This window comes from Monodon monoceros, unplaced genomic scaffold (assembly GCF_005190385.1).
Source record: "Monodon monoceros isolate NGI ecotype Baffin Bay Population unplaced genomic scaffold, NGI_Narwhal_1 Super_Scaffold_11, whole genome shotgun sequence".
Classification (NCBI taxonomy): Eukaryota; Metazoa; Chordata; class Mammalia; order Artiodactyla; family Monodontidae; genus Monodon; species Monodon monoceros.
This window is the reverse complement of record NW_021703767.1, coordinates 55,390,175-55,411,614: the sequence shown is the minus strand read 5'-3', so window position 1 is coordinate 55,411,614 and position 21,440 is coordinate 55,390,175. Positions and strand designations below refer to the sequence as shown.

The 21,440-nt window shown below is 35.7% G+C and overlaps 1 protein-coding gene across 8 annotated transcripts in view; it reads right to left on the bottom strand.

Moving 5' to 3' along the window:
• The window catches only part of DZIP3 (DAZ interacting zinc finger protein 3), a 131,584-nt gene extending 110,272 nt beyond the window's left edge, over nt 1-21,312 (bottom strand). For 4 of the 8 annotated variants that reach the window (XM_029214293.1, XM_029214298.1, XM_029214297.1 and 1 more), the window contains exons 1-4: nt 21,012-21,121; nt 8,237-8,338; nt 4,569-4,638; nt 1,026-1,181 (exon numbers count right to left, since the gene is read on the bottom strand). In XM_029214293.1, the coding sequence (XP_029070126.1) occupies nt 1,026-1,181; nt 4,569-4,638; nt 8,237-8,268 (258 nt within the window). In that variant the 5' untranslated portion in view covers nt 8,269-8,338; nt 21,012-21,121. Of the gene's footprint in view, nt 1-1,025; nt 1,182-4,568; nt 4,639-8,236; nt 8,339-20,750; nt 20,930-21,011; nt 21,214-21,295 lie in introns of those variants that run through there. The other 4 variants (XM_029214295.1, XM_029214292.1, XM_029214299.1 and 1 more) reach the window with 4 other exon arrangements.
• Between the last annotated feature and the right edge of the window lie 128 nt (nt 21,313-21,440).

Sequence of the window (21,440 nt, the reverse complement as noted above, 5' to 3'; positions counted from 1 at the left end):
GGAAGGAAGGAAGGAAGGAAGGAAGGAAGGAAGGAAGGAAGGAAGGAAGGAAGGAAGGAAGGAAGGAAGGAAAAAGAAGGAAAAAGAAGGAAGGAAAGGAGGGAGGGAGGGAAAAAAGAAAGAAAGAATGAAAGAAAAGAAAAGGAAAGAAAAGAGTCATTGTAAAATAATAGGAAATACATATATAATAAGAAATACATATATTGATCTGTCCCCAGTTCCTGCCAATATTTGGTCTTTGGCTCTGGTTCCAGACACAGAGCTCCTAAAACCCTTGGAATTTCCTGGATGATAGGAGTGTCTTTTGTTCTAATGAGGTGACTCTCAGTGGGCTTCTGGATGGAGGCTTGGTCACCAGAAAGACCAAGCCATGATTAGAAGCTTGGAAATTTCAGCACCATACCCCAAAGAGGGAAGAGAGGCTGGAAACTGAATTAATAATTAATCATGCCTACATGATGAAATCTCCATAAAAATTCTAAAAGTATGGGCTTTGGAAAACTTCCAGTTTGCACATGCACATGCCAGGAGAGTGGTGTACCCCAACTCCAAAAGAAGAGAAGCTCCTGCACTTGAGACCCTTCCTTGCCCTATGTATATCTTCCTGTGATTGTTCAGCTGTATCCTTTATCAATCATACCATTTATCATGTAATAAACTGGTCAACGTGTTTCCCTGAGTTCCGTGAGCTGTTCTGGCAAATTACTGCACTCATGAGGGGTCATGGGAACCCCAATGTATAGCCAGTCAGTCTAGTACTGGTGATTGGCATCTGAAGTGGGAACAGTCTTGGATTGGGCCCTTAACTTGTGGAATCAGATGCTAACTCCAGGTAGACAGTGTCAGAATTGAATTGATTTGTAGGACACCCAGGTAACGTTGGAGAATTGACTGTTGTGGGACTAAACCCACACATCTAGTGTCAGAAGTGCTGTGAGTATGGCAGTAGTGTGAGAGTAAAGGAACACAGTGTATCATATACACAGACCTACACTTCTGCTCCAAATATCAAATTATGATCTTACCTGCATAGTTTGGAAGGAAAAATCTTCTTGTAAGAACTTCTTGATGTGAGGAACCACACCTTTTGGTAGAGTATTAATTGCATTCAATAACTTCTTCACTTCTAATAGCAGGTTAACAGGGACAAGATCAGTAGGTATGTTCTTTTCCTGTTTGTCCTAGAAGACATTATTAAAAATTTACACAATTATACATGTTCTAATTTACTCTAATATTAAAACCAGCTAAAGTATTTTTTTTTAAAAAGTTCCTTTACATGCTATATGTAGATCACTCTGACAGACTACAATAAGACATTCTCTCTGCTCTCAAGGAACTTACAACATAGCTGAAATTTTAAGACTAAAACTCAAGAAGCTTTAATCTAAGGAAGGCCATCATACATGAATTTAAAAGTTATAAACAAAGCATAGATTCTAAGATGGGAATAATTATGTCTTTTTTTTATGGTGGTGGTATGGGAAACATGAATGATTTTAGGCTTAAATGTGAGTGAAGCCTTAAAAAATGGTTGCCCTTGAGAAAAACACAACATGTACTGAATTGGTCCATTTAAGGCATAAAAAATGCTAAGTTTAAAATATTAAATAGATTATTCTACAAAATAATATGAAAACTATATCCAACAGTGCTTTTTACGTCACGTGACTAATGTTTCAGCTACTAAACACAGCAATTTGAAAATGAATAGTTATAATACTTTAAATTATAAATAAATTAGTATAATATAATGATTCTACATATAATCTCAATTCAATCAGAGCCGAATAAATAGTAATAATCTTGGGACTTCAGGAACTGATCCTACAGACTTAATAAAGCTGTAGTTAATGGTTAACTGATAGCTATATAGTCAAGTCTTGCTGGATTTTCTATTAACATTAATTGTGAGGAACGAATGGGCAATAGAAATGAATAAAGATCCTGGAACAGATGGATGATGGCCTTCCTTCAAACCTTAACAAGATACCACAATCCTTACACCCTGCTGAAACTTTGGGAATATGAATATGTAGCCACTGACCTCTGTATATGAGAACAGACAGGTTATTACTGCAGAGGCCATGTAGAGTCACTGAAAACACAAAATAGTCACTGGTGTGTGGTAACTGTGACTGCCTGGTTTATAACAGACCTGGAACTACCCAGGAAAGTAACTAGGAACCAATAATGTCCACAGCAGGACTACTACTTTTCCTCTTCCTCCTCCTCTCCACTTCTGGTTTTGAGTCTTAAATTGAGATTCCTTCATTCCCAACAACACCCAACAAACACATCTTACATTTTACGGTACTTCATTATATTTACATCCAAAAATGTAGGAAATGTTAACAGTTTGCTAAATCTCAGTAAAGAGTATATAAGTGTTCATTGTAGTAGTTTTGCAACTTTTCTGTAGGTTTGAAATTTTTCAAAAAGTTAAAAAAAAAAAAAGCTTCTAAAAAATAACCAAACAAACCTTTATAAAGAATGACCATTGTCGCACTGTTGGTGGGAATGTAAATTGATACAGCCACTATGGAGAACAGTATGGAGTTTCCTTAGAAAACTAAAAATAGAACTACCATACAACCCAGCAATCCCACTACTGGGTATATACCCTGAGAAAACCATAATACAAAAAGAGTCATGTACCAAAATGTTCATTGTAGCTCTGTTTACAATAGCCAGGACATGGAAACAACCTAAGCGTCCATCAACAGATGAATGGATAAAGAAGATGTGGCACATACATACAATGGAATATTACTCAGCCATAAAAATAAATGAAACTGAGTTATTTGTAGTGAGGTGGATGGACCTAGAGACTGTCATACAGAGTGAAGTAAGTCAGAAAGAAAAAAACAAATACCATATGCTAACACATATATATATGGAATCTAAAAGAAAAAAAAAAAAAGGTTCTGAAGGCCTTAGGGGCAGGACAGGTATAAAGATGCAGACGTAGAGAACGGACTTGAGGACACAGGGAGGGGGAAGGGTAAGCTGTGACAAAGTGAGAGAGTGACATGGACACATATACACTACCAAATGTAAAATAGATAGCTAGTGGGAAGCAGCTGCATAGCACAGGGAGATCAGCTTGGTGCTTTCTGACCACCTAGAGGGGTGGGATAGGGAGGATGGGAGGGAGACACAAGAGGGAAGAGATATGGGGATATATGTATATGTATAGCTGATTCACTTTGTTATAAAGCAGAAACTAACACACCATAGTAAAGTAATTATACTCCAATAAAGATGTTTAAAAAAAAAGAATGACCATTGTCAATAGTGCATATATTTCAAACTAAAGGTCAATTCTGTAATCAAAAGTCATTGCAGAATCATCTAACACTAACTACCAAATTGATACACAAGTAAGATTATGGCATGAATAAAATTTTTTCAACAGGAACTACTATAAGCTTCATGTTTGTTAAATAATCTTATAAATACAATTTTAATTTTTAAGTTAGTTGTCAAAATATTTGATGCTCAATCCATTTTTGCAAAATAGATTTAGCATCTAAGCCAAATTAACGTTAAAGTTTCCACCCCCTTTCCCTCTGTATTCCGAAATCTGTATCTAGAAATGGCTTTTCTGGATCCAATCCCCCGGTCCAAGTATACATATTGAACATATTGTATTTCATCTGCAAAATTTTTTTACAGTGATAACCTCATGCAGGTGAATACTATGGTTATTTTACATTTATATATTTTTCTCCTCCTAAGTTACTGGATAACCTTTATTAACAAATGGACATCAATCATTATATAAAACTATGTGGAAAGTAAAAATTACACTAACAAGAACCTAACAAATACCTCTCATCCATCCTTCACTAAACATAAATACATGTGATATTCACAAACATGTGTCTGTATTTTTTTTTTTTTTCGGTACGCAGGCCTCTCACTGCTGCGGCCTCTCCCGTCCGGACGCGCAGGCTCAGCGGCCATGGCTCATGGGCCCAGCCGCTCCGCAGCATGTGGGATCCTCCCAGACCGGGGCACGAACCCGTGTCCCCTGCAACGGCAGGTGGACTCTCAACCACTGCGCCACCAGGGAAGCCCTCTGTATTTTTTAATCTACCATAAAGTATATTGTCACTGGCAATAAAAGCTTTATATTAGTGTATAATTCAGTTATTCATTTAGAACTGGAGGTTCTGACTGTAAAGATGATAAAAACAAGAAGAGAATTAACTTCAGAAAGAACTCAATGAAATGTCTTACTAAATAAAATTCTCTGTGTATGTTTTATTTCTATGTGTATAGTGTTCACTTTGTTTGAATTTTGCTTTCAAAAGACAAATAAGAGATTTCTTACAATTGATTGTGGGATGTTTCTGGGCAAGTCAATTCAATTATCTACTAATTTTAACTGACAGTTAGGATTGGTGTTTAGAATGATAACTTTGAAACACAAATATCAATTATCAAAGAAAGATTTAGTGATGACCACTAAGGTAGGAAAATTTTTAGCAGATAATTAAATTGATTAGATTTAGCATTCTATTCTCATAAAGCATTAGTTAACTGACTACATTGTCTCTTACCAGTTGATCAGTTGATTTTTCTACTTTATTCTTGGTTTCCTCCTTAGCCTGCTCCTCCACAGGAAGATCCCTATTTTAAATGAAAAAGCATTATATTCAGAGCATCTCTTTACAAAGAACACAATTAAACTGTAATACTAAAGAATCTGACATGCGAATTTTTGCCCGAAAGTTTCAGAAGTGTAAACAATATGTACCAAAGACTGGTAATAGTGGTAGATGCCATATCTCTTTAGGAACTCAAGTTAAAGAAAAGAAATTATGCCATGTCCTTACTGGATAGTGGCAGAGAGAATACAAAGCTGATGTAAAAAATTTTTCATCTTTAACAAACACAAAATAGACCAAAATAATGGGAAAAAATAACTTTATAGCACTGTTTCTCAATGTAAAGAAAAAAAAGGTTGGAAAGGTTGATGTTTTGATTTGTGTGTGTACATGTGTGTGTGTGTGTGTGTGTGTGTGTGTGTGTTTATGAAAATAATTGAGGTCTGGAAAGGATCTATCTTACAGAGATCTTTTGTTTTTTTTCAGTTTCCTGGCATTGCAATTGTCCAGTTTTTCAAAATGGCTTTTTAAATTGAGGCAGAATATCATATTTAGACATTATTAACTATTTTTATAAAAAGGAATAACATGTTTTGCTTTTGACATGGGCTTGAAATGTGAACATATGCAGTATTATTTACTATATTGAAAAATTCATTTATAAAATTGCTTTTGCCTATATACAGCACCATGACACAGGATTCATAATAGAAGACCCATAACATAGGGTCATATATGATTTATGTAATTTTCTTAATCCTATACACTAGCAGAGATAAAACTGATGTGAGAAACTTATGTCAATTGATTGACTTATTCAGAATTGTACTTTGTAAATATTATCCTATTTTACTTCATATTTATGTACTCATTTGACAGACAATCATTTATCATTTACTATGTGCTGATTTTGTCAGGGGAAACTGAGACATAAACAATGCAGTATTGTCCACACAGTGAAAGTTTCAAACAAACAATATTTCACAGTATGAGTCTCAGTGCTCTTTAAAATGTCATGGTAAAGAGAAACCTGTTAACTGTTTTTTCCTACACTTCTAAGCCCCACTACAAAAAGGAACACAAGGAACTGTGTTATCAAGGAATGAAAAATACTGCAGCAGTATTCTGAAGCCTCTCCATGTTTAAGAGTACAAAAGGTACTCAAAATGGATACTCTACTTGCTAACTCCATTTCATGATAATTCACTCCTTAACCCAGTAGTTCTCAGTCCCAGATGCATATTAAAATCACCTGTGAAGCTTTGGAAATATCCAGATGTCCAAACTCTACTTCAGAGCTTCTTAATCAAATGTGTGGAACATGAGCTTCTATATTTTCCATAGGTTCCATAACAAATTTTGATATGAAAACTTAATTCATCTGTACTGCCTCCCCAACACTGAAATTGCTCTAGTAAAAGTTGGTAATGAAATCGTATCTGCTACTACAATAGCTTTGTCTTAGCTCTTCAATCTATCTAGCTTTTCTGCATTACTTAACATTATCCATCATATACTCCACCCCTCCTTGAAAACCTCCACATCCTTCGCTGCTATTGGTTCTTCTCCTAGCCCCTCCAGCTGTCCACTTCTCAGTTTGTACCACTGGCTATCTCTCTTCCTTTCATTCACCTTATTCATCTATTATTTTAATAATATTTAATATAGAACTGCTTACATTAACACTATCAAACCATGCTCCCCATGTATTAGAACAGGAAGGTACATCAGTGGTCATATATGGCAGGCTACTTTATTTTGTAGATGGGTAAATTAATGCCCAGAGAGGTCATACACTAGAAAGCAGCAAAGCTAAAACTAAGTGCAAGACTAGTATTTTTCTTTTGCTATTCTGCTACTTTTACCACCTGTGTACTTTATTCTGCTGCTGGGAGAAGCTGAAATTTTGGTATAACAATATACCTGAAATATTGAATATATATAGTATACAGTAATGTTCCATTTTTAGCCCTCTTTTTTCTTAGTACATTTTCTACTTAAATTAATCTCATTTATGCCCATGAGTAAACACTCCTAGATAGGATTCAGGTCCTTCTTATTGAACTGCCTTACCTTCAAGTCTCTAGCCCAATATTTGACATAAAGTAGGCACTCAAATAGTTATTGAATGAATAAATATAAAAACAAATAAATGAGCAAACTTCCATGAACTCAAATAGCGCCCCATTCTAATGATTCACAAATCTATTTCTGCAGACTTAATCATTCTTTGATGCTACAGCTACACATTTCCTTCCACCTACTCGACAATCTCCATAAGAATATCTTAGCGACACCTCAGTCTGGCTCATGTCCAAAGCTGAACTCATTATCTGTCCTCTCTTAACTTTCTCAACACACATTAAACCTGTCTCCTTTTGTGATCCTCATATTAGCTAATGTTACATATTTCCTTCTGGTCATTAGAAACTTTCAAACCAACTCTACTACTCTTTTGCCCCTTTTCTCACATTTAAGTAGTCAAAGAATTCTGTTGATTCTAGTTCTGTAAATCCTTCCTCTCTTACTATTTACTATTCCTATCATACAAGCCTTCATTAACTACTTCCTGAGCTATTACAATTGTCATATCTTGTCATCCTTCCCACTATCAACAGAGGTAGTCTTCCCAAAATACAGTGTAAAATTTCATTTCTCTTCTTCAAATGTCAATGGCTCTGTACAAAATAAAGCTAAACTCCTTACCAGGAGTCAAAATGCTCCCCAAGAATTTATCTTAAATTCTTTTTCTTGCTGTTTCCTCAGCCAAATGACCTCCCATCTGCTCTGTTTCTACACCCATCAAAAGCCACCTTTATCCTTTAAAGTTCAGTTCGAATGTCACCTTGTGGAAACCCACTGAAACCCACTCAATAACTATTGTTCCTTTCTATATATAGCCACAGCATTTCTACTATAACACTTAGGCATGCATTTTGCCTAAAGATAAAATAACTTTTTATCTTCCTACTATATTATAATTCTCTCTCAGTACACACATTTTGTCTTAGTCTTTATTCCCTAAGTACAATGGAGGTAAGTAAATACTTGTAAAACAACACATTGCTTATTATATGAGACAGTGAAAGGTGGCAAGGAGATCTCCAATACTAACCTGCTCTTTAGTATTATATGGGAGAGGTACAAGCAGGCTGAACTTTCCCTAATTTGAGGGGACAGATTGACATTTAGCCTACGCCCAGTTGAACCACTCAGTAGTCTTCTATGTTACGCTTAGGTTACCTTCTATAAAATGGGAATAATAATAGTATCCACCTCACTGAGTTGTTATGAAGTTTATATAAGTTAATGTTGGTAAGTCTATGTAAGTGCTTGTTAAATGATAAATAAAACATTACTTTGTTGAGAATGGCCCAGGTGTGAAAAGCTATGGTACATCTTTCAACTCTTAGCTATTTACCAGGGTGTGGTCCTTAGAGAAATTTTCTAAAACTAGATTTTACCCAGTTTGCATCCCCCACTAATCAAAATTGCTAAATTGTCTTGAAACATAAGGGTATCTCATTCACAATAGCTTCCCAAAGTTATGTGAAAAAGACCAATGTCGTGTCTTCAAAATGCAACAACTGCAGTTGGTTTTTTGTCAACCCATCCCTTACCTCACACAAAATTCTTCTGGTAGAGAATCCATGCTGCACAATATTTTCTTGCAAGTCTTATTCCAAAGCTTGCAGACTGACTTTTACGACTGCTGTTTAAAGCTGTAAGGAAAGTAATACTTTTAGTGGGAAGGTAGAAGGATTTCATTCTTTCTTTCCACTATCTAAATACTACATAATCATTAAAGAAAAGTTTGAAACTGCTATAAAACAAAAATCAGTTTCATCATCCAAACATAAATCACTACCTATATTTTAATATACTTAATATTTTCCAAGCATAGATATATCTTACCAATTTGTAATCATATTGAATAGGGAATACTCAACATTACATTTTTCACCACTGAACACTATATCAAAAGCATCTTTCATGTTATTTTATACTCCTAGTAAACATTCTCAATGGCTACATAACAATTGGTTGACTGGGGTTTCCTTGCCCATTTCCTTACAGTTGGACATTAAGATTGTTTCCCATTTTTTTCATTATAAATTAGTATTGTGATAAACTACACTGCCTATGAAGGCTTGTCTATATTTATGATTAATTCCTTACAGTAAATTATCAGAAATAGAATTCCTAGGTCAAAAGGCACAAATATTTTAGGCCTCTAGGTGCATATTGCTAAATGGCTTCCCAAATGGTTTGTAATAATGTATTTCCCAGAGGTATAAGAAGTTTCTCTTTAACACAATCTTGATAGCACTCATCGTTTTATTTTCTTTTAGTCTAAAAATAACATTTAGCTACTTTTCCCAAAAATTGTATGATTATCTATCTATCTCCATTAATAAGAGAGGTGGGATGTAAAGAACTCTTGCATATTTTCTAGTTCAGATATGAATGGATGTTGTGGATATTTCCTGAAAGAAAAAAAAATACTGAGGCAAAATAAATGAAAACAAAGAGGAATAGTGTATTATTAGCATATCTATTTATTTATATTGCTCTCTATTTAACTACCCCAAGACCAATTCTTCTAAAATTAGTTCCATTTGATCTCTTTTGCTGAGAGTTCAAGCCTCCAAACTCCATTGCCCTCTGTTAGACTGACTTCCCTTTCTGATCCCACTGTATATAAGCCCAGGAAGTGTTAGAGTGAAAGTAGGTAAAACTATTGCTTGGTGCTCTGGGGCAAAGAAAGAAATGATGAGAAAAAAGAAAAGAAAGTGGTAGCAATAGCATAAATAAAACAGACCTAGAGTGCCTTGCTGCCAAGCACAAGACAGGATAAAGTTTCTCATTTGTTGCCTCTAGACTGCTTATTTATTTCAGTAACTGGGTAGCCAGTTTCTCTAACAGCATATTAATATACACCCATAAATTAGATTGATAGAGCTTTTGGAGGGCCATTACTAAAAGGCAATTCAGCAGAGGTAATTCTTAAATCAAGAAACTATATTCCACAAGATCATTTGTAAGTCACCTGTTAAGAATTCAGATTGTATTTACTCAAAGGAACATTGTTTTAAATGAGGCCGAGTCTCCCAAAAAGTCAGAAAAAGCCAAAAACACACAGAGGGGAAGAAAGAACTGTAGGACCTGAACCATCCTAAGCCTTTAGGGTTGAGTATCCTATCATTAACAAACTTATGGGGAGGGGACAACTCAGTTCCTGGTGTAAGGGCTAAAAGAAGTTCTGAGGGGATCATCTGAAAAACAAGTATTCCTAATCATGATACTAGCTATTTTCTGTATTTGACTCACATCAGCTCTCAGTTACACAGAAAGGCTGGAGAAACAAGGGTAATTCTCCAACAATTCAATGTTAGCTGATACTTCTTAATCAAAACACAAGTGCAAAGATTCACACACACAGACCCACACTAAATTCCCTCATTTAAAATGGAGCTTTCTAACACCTCTTAGTTTCTTGCCCATCCCTAATAAAACACTTCTTGCTGTCAGTATGAATATAATTCACCTATTCAGAATCTAGTTCTGTACATTATTTTGTACTTTTAGTCTTATTTTAAAAACTCAGTATACAAAGTCATATGCCTATTAAAATTTGCATTCTCTATTCAAATACTGTTGAAATATACAACCTAGAGCCCATAATGAAGCAGAGAGAGGTTGGACAAACCTTGTTATTCTTTCACACTAAATCAGACCTGCTTCATTTCTTTAATAAAGCTGTATAGAAAAGGGCATGGCTTTGAGAATTGTAGGATTGTGATCAAACTTTTTCTTTTATGGTTTCCTTAACCTCCCTGGTTATTTTAATAAAAAGTAACAGGCATTATTTCATAGCCAGAGCATACAAACGTGTGCCTTTTCCAGACAAAACAATCCTCTCATTTTGAGAATTTAAAAGCTCAAACATGGATAATTCCCCTTCTAATAAGCTCTCCTTCATTTAGTAGCTGTTTGCACAGATCACAGTGAGGCCGAAGAGAAAGGAGGAAAATCCTCTGGCAACAAGGCAGAGAGGATGGAAGGCCTATGCTAAGCTATTCAGTGTTCAGCTTGAAAAAGAAAAGGACATAAAATTAATTAATCAATAAATCAGAAGCTATTTGGATCTGAATTAAGAGTTAAGAAAGGCTAATGGCTTTCTTTTTCAGCCTGCTTTAAAATACAACCTGATGTGAATCTCTGTGATGAAAAGTTTTCCAGAGGAGGATCATCAATCCCATCATTTCCCAGAAGCTGAGCTGGTATGTGTGGCAAGCCCTACCGGCAACAGCGGCAGCAGTAGCACTTTACAGCCTCTGCTGGGAATGAAGGTGTAAGTGCCTAGCAACAGAAAGGAAGTAGCCAGCCTGAAACGTTACCACTGTATTTCTGAAATAATCTGAAGCCCTTACCATTCTAGAAGAGGCTGAAGGAAACCTTTAAAATCAGTGTTAACATGGGAGAAATGGTGAATCCAGTTTCCCCTGGTGTATTCATTTCAATAGACTTTCCCTGTCAGCAGGAAACTTAACATTTACTCTGCCTTCCTGGAATTGAGAAACAGCTCTTCCGCAGGAACTATTCAGGTTCTGGCTGGTTGATCACAGGGCAAGTTAAAGTTCAGTGTCAATTTACAGCATACCTTTATCCACCAACCAAAATGATTTTATCTGCAGGCTGTTTTACTGGTTGAAAAATAAGGTACTGCCATCCATTTCTTGAAACAGTAAAATACCTTTCTTACTGCTCCCTCTGAGCTTCCAGTTACCACTTTTCCTCTTACCTAATGAAATTATAACAAGCTTTTTTTAAATTGTAAAGGCTTTTCTTTCCCTACTTTTAAAGCTGTGCATATTCACATCAAAGTAGGCACAGCTCGTTTATAATTTTTCAATCATTCATTTAAACATTTACCTTGTAGCACTCCTGTCACCTCCCTAAACTGTATATTATATAAGTACATTGCCTTTAAATCCACTCAAATGATCATCTTAAGTCACCTGACCAAGTTAGAGGCTCTAATTGGCCAACAAGGTTACATTTCAATGTGTGGGTGACGTTCCATGGTCCCATGAATTTGCTACCCTTGTCAGCTCTGGCACTTACATATCACACAATGCCAGGTGGGAAAAGTGAAAAGTATCAGTGTAAAAAACAGTAAAAATAAAGTTTGCTTTTCTCAGTGCTACTAGCTTGAAAACAAAATAATATACTTGGTATTTTTCAGGACAGGAGTCCAATTATTGAGAACTTTCCTTATGCCAACTAAATCAGGGTTTCTTGGCACTATTGACATTTGGGCTGGATAAATCTTGGTTATGCAAAGTTATCCTATGCATTTTTAGGATGTTTAGCAACATCCCTAGCTATCCAGTAGATGACAGTAGCAACTATCTCCCATCTCTCAGCCCCACTGTGACAAGCAAAAATGTCTCCAAATGCTGCCAAATGTCCTCTAGGGCACAAAATTCTCCACTGTTGAGAACTACCTAACTAAATGAACGAGTTAAAATGAAAGGTTAATTAAAAGAACATATAACAGATTGTTTTCAGCAATAAAAATAGGACCATCCTGTTATTAGGTATCATGTATTATATAAACACAACAAATCATTTGTCTACAAGAAAGAAAAATGACAAAGTATCTCATTTAGTTTCCATCAATGTCAAAAGTAAGTTGAGAGGATGCATAGAATTGGTAGTTAAGAGCACAGAGACATTGGAGCCAGTCTGCAAGGGTATGTAAGTCAGCTTCAACACATACTTGCCATGCAACCTTGTGTGGAATTAACATCTCAGTTTCCTCATCTGAAAAATGTGGATAAAGATTATCCATGCTTCACAGGGTTGTTGTGAAGAGTAAATGTTTAAAACATGTAATTGAACAGTACCTGGCACATAGTAAGGACTATAAGTGTTCCTATCATCATCTTGATTTAATTTTGTTTAAATTTGTGGCAAAATTAGTTCACTTTTCTTACAATTCTCTACCTTAGAGAAAAGCTATTGTATGAAAAGGAATGGTAATAATGAGACTTTAAGAATTGGGACAAAAATTTTTTTCAAATATATCCCATATGGTACAAATGGCAGCTTAGTTTGCATATGTTCAGCACTTTGTATTTTTCACATCAGCACATATTCATCTGCCATATTCTTTAAACTGCATAATATGCCGTTGTTAAAAATTTATCATTTTACCAGACCACTATTGATAAATACATCATATCCAGTTTGTGTGTGTTTGTGGGTTTGCTTTTTTTTGCTATGATAAACAAAGTTGCAATAAACAATCTTGAACATGCAACTTGGTAAAATTTAAAAATCTATTTTAAAAGCTGAATTTACTATTTCAGCACTGAATTAAATGTACTCCAGAAGTTCATGGGTCTGTTAATAAAGAAAACCCTGATAATGCTACTTATTGCTTCTGCTAGATTTTACCAAAAGAATTCCAAAACACTCCTTAAAGTTGAGATGTGAGATGTTTTAGCTACATATGAGAAGTACAGTAACCAGTTCAAGGCTGAAAAAAATATGAAGAGGACATTTTCTAGGAATAACTCAAGACATTTTGATGGGAGTTCCTTAAAACCAAACTTTTAACTATTACTGATCTGACTATATCTGCTAGCCAAGCAGCAACAGCCATTCTCGATGGCTTTGAAAATAGTAAAGCAGGTGTTCTATGGCTCTAGCACTCTTAAAGTCTATTTCTCACATGTTAGATAGATGCAGGTAAACAAGAAGGGCTAGGGCCATCAGGTTAAACTCAAAGAATAACAGGTTGAGGTTGTACCATTAGTTTATCAGCTGTGTGAAGAATAGGCGAAATATACTGATTATTTCATTTTCTAATTTTCCATTAATTTCTTCCATTTTGTATTTGTTTAGGTTCTTGGCAAGGCCTCAAAATGAACATACCTAGGCAAGGGAGGCCAAAACACTATTTTCCCACAAGGAAAAAATACATAGTTTGCTTAAGCAAACTCCAGGACTGAGAGACAATGGTTGGAAAATCTTTGCAAAAGTTATCAGAAACCAAACATATTTTCTGCCCCAAAATATCAGGGCACTCACTGTCCATCTCAGCTCTTGCTATTTAGCAAAGATCATTGTTAGCATTATCTGGCAGTTTATACCAGGAAGCAAGAAACTTGCAATGCATACCCAATGCCCCATATTTATAAATCTGCCAATATAGGGAACATCCTTGCCAAAATTAGCATCTTGTCTGAAGCAGGTATTTGATTCTCTTCAGATCTATTCAGTCACTATTCCTGGACTTACACAAGCAAACCTACAGAATATATACATTAATTTGTTAAAAATATATGGAATGTATTGTACCTACAAAAATATGCACAGGTTAGAATTTACCCGAAAAAAAGTTCCAACTATTAAACTACCCATCAGTTTCAGGTTATTTACAGATAGCACTGCCAAAACCATGCTGTTCAAAAATGTAGCTTGGACTGTTAGAAGGACCATATGTTACCCCTAAGCAAATTCTCCAAAAGCGGAATATTTTCAGCAATTTAAAAATATTATGTTGTCATAACAGTTGTTAGACAATAATGGGAAAAGAAGGAAACAAGACAGAATGTAAAGACATGACACGTGGAGATGATAATCAAGAATGGAATGGAGAATACAATATGTACTTGACTCTCCCACCAATGACCCTACCCAAATCCAACTTGATTCTCTGTCAAGGTTAAAGATTTTGGAGAAGTCCCCAATTTTTTTGATCACATACTTCTAAAGCAGTAAATTCTGAAGATATATGAATACACTGAAAATATATGAATAGCAATTCATTTATGCTATTCATGCTATTGTAGGTACTACTATAATATAAAATAAAAAAGAATGAGATTAAAATAAGCAAAAAGGGGCTTCCCTGGTGGCACAGTGGTTTAGAGTCTGCCTGCCGGTATGGGGGACACGCATTCGTGCCCGGGTCTGGGAAGATCCCACATGCCGCGGAGCGGCTGGGCCCGTGAGCCACGGCCGCTGAGCCTGCGCGTCCGGAGCCTATGCTCCGCAACGGGAGAGGCCACAGCAGTGAGGGGCCGGTGTACCGCAAAAAAAAAAAAAAAGCAAAAAGTAAAGTTCTAATATTTGTTCCCACACCCTAACAGTCAGTTTCACATATCTCAGGTGTGCATATTCTACTTTGGACAGCCCTGTCTCAGAAAATGACTTCACATTTTAATTCAGGAAACAGATATATACCCATTTCATGAACTTGATAATATCTATTTCCTAAAAGACTAGAAATTTTTAAATGAGATATGCAAAGGGCCCTGCTCTGCACAAAGGAGGCTTTCAACAAATACTAGTTATAATTAAAAATGATTACCATACCTTAACTTAAAATAAAAGCATGTCATTTTCATCTTTACTTATCTGTAAAATTAGATTCAGAAACAATGGATAGTACCTTTTTTTTTTTTAAAAGGAAAACTTCTGATTTGGGGATATGAAATTAGATGTGAAAATGCGGGATAAAACATTTACCCAAATTATCCAAACCTTGTATTCTTAATCTAGAGTTGAAGTCTGTGAAATGTACATTAAAAAATCATGAACTGTAAGAAAGTTAATTTCATGGTTTGGCAAATTAGCTTAATCATAATACTTGATAGTTGGGAGAGAAAACAGGAAGAAGAATAATTACAAAGGGAGAATAATTTTGGTTTATTTAGGTTTTCTGGCTTTGTGATGAAGGTTAACATTTCTGAAAATTCAGAGTTGACATTAACTGTGCAGACTGTTTCCTGGCTCTGTATAAAGGGTAAACTCAACTTAATATTAGTACATATTTGAATTGTTTTAACCATAGTGGGGACACAGTATCCAAATGACCCCATGCCTAGACCTCTGCCAATTTTCTACCACTGTTTCTTTGCCTTGAATCTTTGGAACCTGGGCCAATGGAATTTCCGTTCTGCTGTTTATGCCTATTGAATAAGCTCTTAGCTTTAGATTTGGCCTCATGCCCTCACTAGCATGGAATTCCCAGAGTCAGGAAATTTTTTTTTCTTTTTCTAAATCCCCTGCTACATCCCCAGTGCCTAGTACCTGGCGTACTTTAAGCATGCAATATTAATTTAAAGAATGAAGCCACCCATCCTTCTGCATAGTTCAAGGCCTCTGAAGGCAGAAGTAAAGAGTGAACCTGTATGTAGATTAAGACTTCCTTCTTTGTTGACCTAGAGTCTTCTTTTAGAAGTCAAAGCAGCCCAGATACTGCAGCTAAGATGGATCCCTATAGACAACCATGGGGTCAAGATAGGTCGCCTGTCCTCCGGCAACTACTTCTCAGTGTTTTTTATTGGTTCTTCACATCTCTCCAACCTCTAAATACTTAAGTACTTTGGGGTTCAGTCTTTTCTATCCTACTCACCCTATATCATTTAGTCTCCAGGCTTTAAACTTTTATCTCTGGCCTTGACCTCTCCCTTAACTACAAATAATATATTCAACAGCCCAATCAATAGCTCCCAGATGTCTAGTAGACACCTTGTCATAACTGAAATTGAGCTCAAGATATCTCCCCTACCCCACAAAACAGCTAAAGCAGAGCTATCCAGCCAAGTCATGCCTTGATCAGACTAACTGCACTCAACCCACAGACCAAGAAATAAATGTTCATGGTTTTAACCACTGAGTTTTGAGGTGATTTGTTATGCAGCAAATACTGATCAATACTCCACCCTAACTAAAATTGCAATTCTCCATCCTGACTCTGATATTTCCTATCCCCCTTCCCTGTTTTTTCCTATACTGCACTTATTACTAACGTTAATATATTTTACTTATCTCTTTTTTTTTTGCTATATCTCCCATTAAAATAAAAGATCTACTTGGGTAGACATTTTTTGTCTATTTGATTCACTGCTGTACCCCCAGAACATAGAAAGGTACATGCCACTCAAGCTAGCATTAAATATATGGTGGGTAAATGAATTAACAGTCAGCTCTGTGTTCACACCTCTGATACAATTCCCTTAGTACAATATTCAGTATTCTACAAACTCTGCACATTCATCAAAAATACAGTTCATGACATATACAGTTCATGATACATACAGTTCATGAATCATACAGTATGATTTATCTAATATGACTTAAAACCTGGTAATGAGACATTAAAAAATTCCATTTTACTATTCAGCATTGAAGATATGCTCTTTTAAAGTTTTCCCAGAAGAAATAAAGGAGCTTCCCAGCCCTTGAGTTGTAAGCTCCTAAGCAAATTTTGCTTAACTCCCTTAAATGTGTTTCCTGAACTATAAATTAGGAAAAATACCTACATCAAATACAAAGAACAGACAGGAATAAAAATGTACAAAGAAGAGGGATTTCATGCCACTCCTTGATGAAGGAATTGGATACTTAACATTTTGCCTTAAGAAAATATTATGTGTTCCTACAGCATTCTATTTCTCTTGAAAAGCACTTATTCTGGTTTGCTACTTTCCCAACAGACTCTAAGACCTTTGAAAAATAACTAGCATTCAGTGAATATTTGATAAATGAATGAATATTAGCATTTAAAAAATATTTACCAGAATGATTAAAATAATTAAACTTTTTTTAACTACAATGCGGATGCTCACTTTAGCTACTGTCTTTTTAAATTTTTCTGGCATGAATAATCTTTAATAAAAAATATAGTATGGAAATATACTAAGTCTTCAACTTTTAAAAAATTATAAAAGGAACAAATAAAAGAAAAATATATTTATATGGATGAAATTTTTCAAGATAAAAGTAAAATTAGTGATTCTGAAGAAAAAAAAAATGTAATAAAACCAAAGTTTCTTCTTGAAAAGCTGAATAAAATAGACAAACCCCTGGAAAGCCCCACTAAGAAAACCGATAACATTATAATGAAAATGGAAATTCAAATCTACAAAGAAGAGATTAAGAGAATTATTGTATACTGATGTAACTTTACATCAATAAATTTTCAAATTTAGAGAAATAGTTGGTATGCTAAAAATTTTTATTTCCAAAGCTAACACAAGAAGATAGAAAAAATCATCAGATCAATAACCATATTACAAATTCAAATATTTTCTAAAGATCTACCACTAAATAAGCTATCAAGCTTGATTTTATAGGCCAGTTGTACGTAATCTACAAGGATCAAATGATTCTATTTGATTCTCATTATTCTACAGCATAGAAAAAAAGATGGAAAATTTCCAATTCGTTTTTCAAAAGTAACATACAATCCAAATTCCAGAAGAGTGAATAAAGAAAATTTATTTTAAATTCTCCCAAACATAAATATAAAATCCTGAATAAAATATCTGCAGCATAGCAAATATAAGGTTTGCTACTACTTCTTGTGTGACCTTGGGTAAATTACTTCACCTTGCTCTCAGTTTTTTCCGTCTGTAAAATGAAGATCATAATAGTACCTAAAGCATGACATTATAAAGATTAAACAGTTAAGTTCTTAGAACAGTGCTTGGCACATGGCAAATGCTCAATATGTGTTAGCTATTATTATCCTAAAAATAAAATCAATATAATCCACTGCATTATCATTTTAAAGGGAAAAATAAGATATATAAACATTTAATAATTTTTTTAGCAGACATTTCAGCAAATCTTTAAATAAAACTGGTATAAAGGGCAATCGCCAAAACATTTTAAAGAATATTTATCTCACGCCAATAGCACAAATTATACTAAGTGTTAAAATACTGGTCATTCCCATTCAATTAAGTAATAAGACTACGATGTTCAATATCATTATGATTATTCCATACTTTAAAGATTACACTAATGAAATAAAGTATAAGAACAAATATTGGAAGGGATGAAATTATTATTTGCAGATGATATATAGCTAGAAAATCTAAGAGAGGAAGCAAAACTGAATCAATGAGGAATTTTCATCAGTAGGCTGGATAAAAGATATACCAAAAGTCAGTTTCTCTTTTAACAGTAGCAATAACAAATAAAAAATTTATAGGAGAAAAAGAGAACCCACTCACAGTAACAAAAATTATATAATACCCAGGAATAAATTTAACGAAAATGGTACAGGACTATATGATAAGCTATATTAAATTTCATTGAACATAAAATACAACCTGAATACTTAATATTGACTACCTCAGCAGTTTCTATATCTTCTCTATCACCCAACCTAGAAACTTGGAATCCCTTCTAGTTTCATCCCTCTCCTCACTCTTCACATTTGAAATCAGTCACTAAGTCCTGCCTATTTCACCTCATATATATTTCTCAAATTTGTCATCTTTTTGCTCTCCACTTCAATTATCTCAGCTATCCTTTGGAAAGATTCCAGTATATTAAATATTCTCCCTACTTCTGGTCTTATCCTCCTCAGAATCATAGCCTGTCTAGCTACCAGGGTAATCAATCTAAAACACAAACCTAACTAGATTAGACCCCAGTTTAAAACCAGAGATCACCACTGAATTCAGGATGGAGTCCAAGCTCAAGGTTAATAAAGCCTTCAGTCATTTGGACCCAGCTTCGTCTCCTTCTCCTCCTTTCCCATCTTTTTGTGTCTTAAAACATGGCTGTTTCTCACATTAGGATACGCAAGTATCTCCGACAAAAGATACTTCTCACAGCTACCACAAGTGGTATAACCTACTAAATTTACATCAATTTTTGGTGAAGATTTTTTGAGAAAGACCTTATTTTACATTAAAATAAATACGGAACAGATGAAAAATTTGTGACTGCTCAAGTTAAAACGCAAGATTTCGAAGAAAGATGGCACTTAACAGCAAACAGCTTTGACCCTTTCCCTCAGGTCAAAATGGGGATAATCATGATACGTTTGTCATTATTAGTTAAAAATCTGACACTGCCAAACTGCTATCACTGTATTTGCCAAGGAACTAAGATGTAACTAATACTTGCTGAGAACATAACTATGCCAGGCAACTGTTCTAAATTCTTCGTTGGTTAACTCATTTTATAATAACTTGACATGATTTCATCTCTACTACTCTCACACTTGCTCTCTACTCCAGCCATAGTGGTGTCCTTGCTGTTCCTCACACACATTCTCAGGCTCCCATTTCAAGGCCTTTGCCCTTGCTATTCTATCTAGAAATCTTTCCCCTTAGAGAGCATAGGTCTCTTTTTCAACTCCTTGTAGTACTGATATTTCCTCCAATGTTGTTTTCTCTATCCTGACCTCCCATTTCCCTTCCTTTTAACCATAACTCTAGAAGAATAATTCTCTTTTTTCTCCATCTCGCTTTCTTTACTGTGCTTGTTATTTGTTTTTCTTTCCCCTATCAGAAGGTAATGGTAGGATTTTTGTTCTATGACAATAGGATTTTTACGTTATTCACTTAATCTAGTGCCTAGATCACTGCCTAGCACATTCTAGGCTCTAATTATTTACTGAAGGAACAACTTTATGAAACAGATACTACTGTTAGTCAAATTTTACTTTATGAAGAGACTGAAGCAGTGAGAATTTGCCTGTGATCCCATAGTAAAAGGCAGAGCTAGGATTTGTAAGCAGACAGCCTGGCTTCACTCTTTACCACAACTGCATGGTGCCTCTAATTTGTGCGGTGAATTCCATATGCACGATCTACTTAGTACATTTCCTTGATTAGACAGTTCCTTCCCAGCCGGTTCCCTGACTGGCAGGTTTAGCGCACTTTATACAGTCAATTGTTTACAGAATGAATAAATGCATAAATACATTAATTACCCAATGATTTACGCCTCAATTATTATTTTAAGCTTTCAGACTTAATTTTTAACTTAATATAAAAATAATTCCTGCCTTTAAAAATACAGTGACGTAGAATACTTTCTTTGAATTGACAAAACATGATTTCTGACAAATGGTTTAATTAAAAGGACGTGTACCCTATGCTTAAAATTCTATCCAAACTGGCTTTTAAAGCTTCATTCAACATTAGCATACATTAAGCAAAAAGCTCCAGAACCAAGCCTGTCTCATTTCATTATATATACATGCATAATATTATCTCTAATGAAAAACCGCGAACAGTGCCATTTCCTTAGACACCAAGATTTATAAAACAATCAACTACGCCAGATAAAAACAGCACCTTCACTTACAAAAACTGACGCTAATCAGAACACCCTCCGGAGCAACACTTGGCTCAGAGTCACCTGGACCAGCTTTCTCAAACAAATTTGACAACCACTATTATAAGGGCATGACTAACTTTCCACCGAATCCGAATGGCCATAGGTTTACTCTAAGAAACAAACATTCCTGAGTAGAAGGGGTGGACAAATGAGCGGTTTTAAAAAGAGGCCCCTCCCAGGCCGCCTCAAAATCTAGAGCCCAAGATTCTCCTCCTCAGAGCTCCTCACCGTGTCTAGACTAGGGGGAAGCGACCATTTCTCAGGTAGAGGATGATGCACAAAGGAAAAACTGGCCATCCAGCGTGAAGGCCGAGGAACCAAACGCAAACAGACCGCACTGATTAACAAGGACCCCCCGGGCGTCCCACCGGCCCACCGCCCCTTCACAGGTGGAGCCGCAATTGCACTTCTCGCGAGATGTCTCGTCTTCACGGGATCTCGAACTGAAACCTCGCGGCTTTTCGGATCAGGGGGTCTAAAAGGACAACTCCCAGCCCGCCTCACGTACTCACAAAGGGCCTCGATCCCCACCTCACCCTCCCTCCACCACCACGCCCCTCCCCTCCCTTCCCTTCCTAGAAGGGTCCCTTCCCCAGGTTGCCCAGGGACTTCCGGAGCCCGACCGGAACCGGAAGCTTCTGGGAGCGAGTGGGTGGG